Raw genomic sequence first — 8,004 nt, 5'->3', positions numbered from 1 at the left:
CCGCGCCGCGGCGGCTTCCCGCAGGAGCGGAAAGGCCCCTGAGCTCAGGGACCACTATGGCGCCCTGAGGGGAGCCTGCCCTCAGCCCCTGTACTCCCAGTGCACCGTGAGGCCAATTCCTCAGAGGTAGGGGCCCGTCTGCCCCGAGTTATGCCTGTAACCCGTGCTACTGTTTTTCCACCTTGACAGAAAATGTTGAAAAATCTATCTGGGATGTGCAGTGATCCTTCAGGTTGTGATTCTTGGGGCAGCATAGAGTTGTCACTGCCAGCTTCGTGGTGTGCAGGTTTCCAGTCAGCGCGCTGCCTCAGAGGGGCTGTGCAAATGTTCAAATGGCCTGAAGGACTGTGGAGCTGCTTCTGGCTCATGCTGATCAATAATCGTCAAGGTCTGTGTATTTTGGGGGTCCACCTGGTTGGTTGTTGAAATGTGTGAAGGCTTTGTTCTCAGTTGCGGAGCTACCAATAATTTTTATTTTAATAATAAAAAAAATACAGCTCTTGTATTACATAGAATGCAGGGCAGGTTGTATTTGAAAGAAAGGCAGAGTAAGCAGTACCATTTGCACCCTAATTTACCACCTCAACTTGACCCGCTGGTAATTCTTTCCACGTTACATCTTGTTTTCTTTCTTAAATTATATATTTAGGTATAATTATATACTGTTACGTAATCGTTCCCAGCTTGTAAAATTCAGGTCAATCTAATGTCAAGATGTACTGGGAGGTAAACAAGTCTGGCTATTGGCTAACAGTGCCTGTCCCTAGGCTTAAATTTTGAAAATGGCTGATTTGCAAGTGGCCAACGGGTCAGAAATAAAGTTTTTAGTTGAACTGAAGATGGGCGCCAAAGGACTGAGTTTCGAGTGAGGTGCTTTATGGCCCGTCTTGTAAACCTAGTTCTGGACAAAGGGGTTACAATCTAAAAACAGATGGTGAAAGAAAAAGGGGTCTTTTTGTGGGTTCTTCTTTTTGGCTAATACCTATTTGCCTGCCCATTTCTATTTCTAACCAGTTTTATAAACATTTACTGTATTGGTTATATTTTTATTGTGCAAATTGATTTAATTTCTGCTATTGAGCAGAAAAAGCAGTAGGACTGTAGGTATATAACCCTTGTGCATACAGAAAGGCAAGTTTCGTTGTTTTTATGACGTGTGTGGTTTCTCAGCATGTAAGTGAAGATGTGTTCATGATGCAAGCTATTTTGCTTAAAGTGAGAGATTGGCTTGCTGAAGCCAACCCAGAATAAAGAATCCTCCAGGCCTAAGATGGGGAATGTAAATGATGGGAGGAAGGTTTTCACCCTCCTTTGGAGGAAATGGAGCTGAACACCCATGTGAACATTTTTTTTTTCTTTTTGATTTTTATTAAAAAAGCACCTTTTTATTAAAAAAAGCACCTTATTAGGTGGAAGGCTGTAGCTTCCTATTGCTCAGTGGCACATGACCAGGGTGGGATTGCTTCTGTGGGACTGTGGAGAAGGCACTTGCAAACAAATTTTGCTGTGTGTACCTCAGAAACCGTCAATTGTTTAGCTTATTGTTTCAGGGATATATTAAGGTAATAACGGGGGAGAGGACAATCATGTTTGGACTCAATCGTAGTCTCTGCTTGGTAAGAGAGCCCAGTAATACCTTCGGGCTTACCATCCCATTAATATTTTCCCCAGATAACTGACCCATTGGTCAGCTTGAAGGAACAACGTGTCCTTTCAGTAGGACATGTCATTCTCATTAGATCAATGGCCACGTTTGGTGGTCATAACCTAGAGGATGATGTGCTCTTTGAAGAGCTATGGAGAGCCTGAATCAGCTTTCCTTGCTTGCAGTAATGTCAGGCCAGAAGTCATCTTCACAGCCAGGTGGCTTTAAGACACTGGGATTTGAGTAGCTGGAGGCATGGAAGCAGTGGGAGGGCATCTGGAAATATTACCTGTTTTTTCTGACAGCTTTGGAGTATGTTGCATCACCCCTTGGGGTGGAGTAGATGAGAGGATCTGTGGAATAATGGCTCAAAGGTTAGACTGAGCCCTTGTGGTATGTCACCTGCAATTTTAAGTGCGTTTAGGAAAACTCAAGAACCTGCTCTTGAGAAATGGGAAGAAAATCTTGTAAAGTGTCCTTTCACCTGAAGGGGATGGAAAGAGACATGACAGCTGGTGACAGAGGCTAGAAACAGCAGACCTGGCATTTTTACATACCAGGTGCATGACTTCTTCAGTTGATGAGTGTTTTACAGTCCTATGCTGGTGTCCCTGCATCTCTCACATTAGCGGCGCACTCTAGGGCTGCATTAATGTGGCAGTAGGAATCTCTTCTGGAAGGCACTGTCTTTTGCTGTCCATCATCTATAAATGTCGCCACTACCAAGCCACCTCCTGTGTCACACACGATAGCATGTGGCATCTCTCGCGTCTGGGAAGAATTTGGAGGGATAACTATGGGCGGTGCAGTTAGTTCATGTAGCAGTACGCATAATCTATTGCATGTGCACAGATGTGGAGTCAAAACACAGGCACGTTTTCTGTTGGAAGGTGTTCAGGTAAAAATAACTGATTTAATTGGGTCTCTGGTTGTACACTGAAGGCTGTTTCTCTGTGCTGCTAATGACTGTAAGGTTGTATATACATTCTTAATTAGGCCATATAGTTTATGGCATTTATGCAAGTTAAAATGGAAACCATCAGCCGTGTAATGAGACGGACCAGATTCAGCTTGCTAGAGCTAAAGCATTAGTGCTGTTGTTTGGTATCTGGGTTTCCAGTACAGTGAACGTACAGTCACAGTGTTTTTGTCCTTTATTTCCTGGGTCTACACAGAGTTGCTAAGTGAAATTTTGGAGTAGTTTCTCGTACTCATCTAAAATTAGTTGTGCAAAAGGACACATTTTCCAAGTGTAACCAAGTGATTACTTGCAGGGGGGAGGGACAGATGATGACACCCACCACCTTGCTGTGAAATAAAAGCCCTTCTACAGAGAATTCATCCAAACTAACAGCTTGACTTGCAATAACTTTCCATCCATTCTTACTATTAGACAAGCCTTGATGATCCTGTAAGTACTAGGCACAGAATGAGGGCCTACAGTGGGAAGGAACCCAGCTGAGGACTGTGCTCTTCTGCAGCCTTCAACAGAGGGCCCAAAATCACCACTATTTTGGCAGTTACCTATTTCCGTGGTATAGGGTAGTGGGAAGAGAGGCAAGGACTGTGTTCAGGCCTACACCACTTTGTTTAATATCTAAAATCGTAATGGACTTAATAAGAGAGTCCTTGCCTGTCAACTTGCTGGAACTGCAACAGAGAGAAGGAGAACACATTGAAAAACAGGGAACCACTGAAGTGGTTAAAAAGTGGGGAGTGATCCATAAACAAGGTCTGCAAGCAACAGCAATGTGTATTGATTTGATTGAGCTAAATAGTTTCTATGAATAAATTAAATTACATTGTAGCCTGCTTGAATTGTCTGGTGTTGAATGTAGATGAGTAGGTAGAACGGCATCTGTGAACAGCTAGTGCTGTTAACTCTGTTTTGGTTCAGAAAGTAAGAGTTTGGTTCAGAGTTGAAATATAAAATACTGCAACAATGGCAGTTTTCTAAGCTAAAATGCATGAGTAACACTGATCCTTCTTATTTGTCTTTCCTTTGTGCAGCCAAGAAGTAGGAGAAATCAGAAGTTACGAGTGTTCACTGGTTTACGAATCTAAGGTGGAAAAGAAAACAGACAGTAAATTAACTGGGCATAGTATGAAGCTACTAAAGATTAATAGGCTGGAAGAGTTCCATACACGATACAACAGCAACAGACTGGAAAAAACAGCCTTTTTTCAGAGGATGGAAAAAAGGGAGAGGACTAGAAGCTTTCAGGAAGAAAAATCCAGTGAATCAGATCCTGGAACAGAAGATGAAAAGGTAACTAACTAACTGCATAATTAATTTTGTCTTCTCAAAGCTCTATCCCTTTCTTTCAGGCAGTTAAAGAGTTTACTCTGTGTGTTCCCAGTAGAGTTGAATTTTTCATTATCAACTGTAAAAATGTATTGCAGCTGTGAAAGACTGGTCAGCATGTTTGAATCTTTCGGATTTATAGAAACAAGCATGTGTGGTTTTATTCTGGGGCTTATTTACAGCTGGACTTGTATACAGAAATTGTAAAGAAGTTGTGTGGTTCTGCAGCTCTTCAAAATCAGAAGGTAAACATGAATTTTGTTGGATTCATTTTATTTAAAGCATTTGTCCTATCTAACAGTTCTTGAGTTAGTGGGGACTGAATGAACCCCATAGAAAGCGCAGTTTCCCCAGAGGAAGTTAGGCAGCTTTGTCATTTGCTCCCCATTAATGCTGGGGGAGCAGAGCATGGTTCCATGCTGTGTGCCAGGCTTGCAGACCAGTGTTGTCTGGTGTATCTCTGTGCTGCACCTGTCTCCAGCAAGAACGGTGCTGGGCATCATAGTATGGGGTATCTGGCAGGAAAATGACCCCGTGATCAACCAAAATGTGTTTAGAAATAGCAACACACTTATATTATGGTTTTTCTATGAGAGTCTAGAGGAACCAGTATTTTTATTGACATGTCCTTTAGACAAGAACTAAGAAAATGTGCTTGCAATAGGGCAATGAGAAATTAATTTTACACACCAGCTTGTGAAAAGACGTGAAAAATTGTACTGTGGCTGTTTGTGTGCTGGTTCAGCTGATGTGGTAGAGCAGTTTTTCAAGTATTCCGAATATTTTTTTTGTTCGTATCATACTTTGGAGCATTGGTGTAAAGTAAATTTCATGATGTTTTCATTTGTATTCACAACTCAAGAAGTTTAATTTTTTGTATTTTTTAATCTGCTGGGTCACTTCTGTACAGAATTATTCCAGTCTTCACTAAGGTACTACAATTTTTACTTTGTAGAGACAGAAAATGATTTGTATGTTAAGACAAACAAAGCCTGTCTCATCTAAGCAGGATGTGTTTATTTTAGAGAGCCTCATTTAGTGTTACAGTGAAAATCAGAATTAAAAAAAATAAATCTGTGTGGTCGGGGTATGGAGGATGTTGTTAGCTCTTTTAAGAAGGGTTTCTTCCAGTATGAAAATCGCAACTTTTGCAGGTAAGAAAGTAAAAACGGCTGTTGCTGCCACGGAGTTCTTCCTTTGAGTTTTGTCCTGTTAGAGTTAAGAAAAACGCTACACAAGCTGCTTTGCTTATGTTAATGTATCTTAGTTTGATGACAAATTGCAGATAGTAGCTAAGGTAGGGGGATTTTCCATCACTCTTTGCTGCAAAAACTCTTAATGTTTTCTCCTTCAATCTAATGGTTGGAACTCGCTCTTTTTTAGGAGCACTGTAAGAAAAAGCAGGGAGAGTTTGGAGGTGCAGTAGTGGAGAAAGGAATAGGTTTAAAAGATGAACAGCTGGTGGCTAGTTGCAAGCTGGAGAAATAGCTCTGTATTCCCATTTTAGCTCATCAGTCTCCTGGGGACAAGACTTCAAAGGTGAAAGGCAGTCCAGCTGAACTCTGGTAATATACCTTACTGGTGTGAGGTTTCGAGATACATAAACATTAGTTATATTTGTCCTAAGCTTTTACAAGCTTAGAAGTTAATTGCAAAACTTAACTTTCACACTAATTTTTTAGGAATTTCTCAATGGGATACAGAATTGGGCCCTAGCTGTGCCATTAATGTTGATGAAAGAAAAGCCAAGAGCTTCCTTTGAAAGGTCTTAGCTTGCTCTGCTTGCCCGATGAATAGGTTTATTGATTGGGAAAGGAAGGAAAGAAGATTGTGCTGGCAGGAAATACAGTAAACTTTGCTCAGATGTATGCACTTATATGTGTATGTTTGTGGGCATATGCATGTAATTTCTGTGGATGAAGTCCTGCTCACTTTGAAAGCAGTGACAAAACATCTATTCACTGCAATGGGAGTGGGTTGCAACTCAGGAGACCATCTAGAAGAGACTGATCAAACGGTGTATTTGCTGGAAAAAATGATTATTCTGAGACTAACTGATTATAATTACAGAAGAAAATGATCCCCTTCCTCAAGCTTGCTATTTTTCTAGATATGTTTTTTAAAAAATAAGCAAACACAGTTCTCATCTTTCAGTACAATATATTCTTGCAACCCCCATCCCCCCAGTCTAAAAAAGAAAGGGACTTGCCAGAGCCATTAAAATACAACTACGGGAAGCAAACCCAGCAATTGTTGAACATCAGTTATGAATAATGACTTTACAGTGTAATGTACGTCTTGGTGCTGCGAACAAGCTGTGGTGTTGCAGTCCTCTAGATGGCACCCTTTGCCACAGCAGCTCTCCACCAGGACCATTTGCTCTTGGAGAGGGTGACTCAAAATAAGTTGTGGCAAAACCGCTCTTTATCTTGTTTTACATGTGTTTTGTTCAGAATGTCCTCTTGCCCCCAGTTTGTACAGTTGGCAGCATCTGGCTTTGTATCTCGGCTAGGTTTTGTCTTCACGAATGAACACAAAGTTTTGCTTCAGGTGATATGTTATCAAGTGAGAGACACTTTGTTTTATAGGAACAGTTTTCATGTGTGAGAACCAGATTTAAAAAAAGACTGAAAATCCAGATCTGTCCTTGACGCATTGCACTGGACAGCCGCACCAAGGGGTTGTGCTGGTCCAAGGGAGGAGGTGGCACAAGGTAGGAACAACTGTGGAAAGGTAAACCCACCTCTTTTGACAATAGCACCAGCTTACACAAAGGTAAATTGATTGTGAAACTATTGCACAAATTATCCAGCTGCATTAGCTCCTTGTGGTCTCCACGTACCCCAACTAGACTGCTTCTGATGGCCCAGCCAAAGCTGCAAGCTGGTGGTCAGCAAATCTGCAGTCTTTTCCTTCTGGCTCTGTCCTTGTAAATTATGGGTGTGAGAATACAATTCAGTTTGATTTTGAATTGCTACCTGAAATTAGGGCACGAACTCCCTCTCCCCAATAACCGTTCAGTTTTAAGTACTGTAAAGTGATCTTCTTCAGGCTTAGGGACTTGTTTTTAAACTGTGTCTCCATGATTCAGATGTATGAAGCTTCACTCTTTTCTACTAGCAGTAGAAAAGCAATGGAAGTAACATTAGTAACATACTTTAGAAGCTCCTAGGCTGGTATTTACCAAGTTAATAACAAAAGTAACCCAGCCACATTGTATAATAATTACATGACCACTTTTTCAGGAGAACAATGTTAAATAAACATTCAACAAAAGCTAAATCTAGCTGTAAGTGAAGCTTCAAAGCTTTCTGAACTCTGGCAGACCACCCAGGGAACGAGATTGGAAATTCAGGGTCTCTCTGCAAGCATAATGCCACTGCTCTTAAAGTTTTTGCAACCTAGAGAGCTATAGCTACAGCTGCAGTTCCTGTGGTTGAGCTATCACTAGTTGACAGTGTAATAGTAGGGTTTCTGGATCTTCTCAACTTGCATCTGCAAGGATTGGCCATTACCTTGACTTACCATCCATCTCTTTTACTTATTTGCTATGTGGTGCCAATACATTCATTCATGAGGGTGATACGCTGTGACAGGAGAGGTGCTCCCTGTGCATGGACATCAGCAAGCTTTCCTTTGGAGGTGTAAGCATTGTGAAGGACCTTTAGCTAGAGCTCAGATACAGCTGAACTAGTCTGGGTAGTGCATTGCTTGCTGTCCACCAAGCAGTGGTGACTGATTGCTTGCACACTTACAGTCTGCTGTAAAATGGAAAGAAAAGGCATTGGTAAAACTCATTGATTTAAATGTTTCTTTTACTATGATTGAACCTTACATTTGCAGAGTTGTACTCTAGTCATTTGCTGCAGCTCAGTTCATAAGATAAGATGTATAACATTACTTAAACTGCAGTTTTATGTACCAGAATAGAATTTCTCCCATTATTAGTAAACATAAATGCGAATCCTAACATCTGCTAAAAAAATGTGACTTTGTCATTTGCAACCTACTGTTGTATAAGAAATAACCTCTAGTAGCTCTACTGCCCTTGCTG

The 8,004-nt window shown here is 41.2% G+C and overlaps 1 protein-coding gene across 2 annotated transcripts in view; it reads left to right on the top strand.

Moving 5' to 3' along the window:
• The window catches only part of MYLK4 (myosin light chain kinase family member 4), an 81,384-nt gene that overhangs the window by 11,443 nt on the left and 61,937 nt on the right, over positions 1–8,004 (top strand). The window contains exons 1-2 of one of the 2 annotated variants that reach the window (XM_074576077.1): positions 190–388; positions 3,656–3,914. In XM_074576077.1, the coding sequence (XP_074432178.1) occupies positions 3,750–3,914 (165 nt within the window). In that variant the 5' untranslated portion in view covers positions 190–388; positions 3,656–3,749. Of the gene's footprint in view, positions 1–189; positions 389–3,655; positions 3,915–8,004 lie in introns of those variants that run through there. The other variant, XM_074576076.1, reaches the window with a different exon arrangement.

This window comes from Larus michahellis, chromosome 2 (genome assembly GCF_964199755.1).
Source record: "Larus michahellis chromosome 2, bLarMic1.1, whole genome shotgun sequence".
In the NCBI taxonomy this organism is placed as follows: domain Eukaryota; kingdom Metazoa; phylum Chordata; class Aves; order Charadriiformes; family Laridae; genus Larus; species Larus michahellis.
This window is presented reverse-complemented; position numbering and strand designations above follow the sequence as displayed.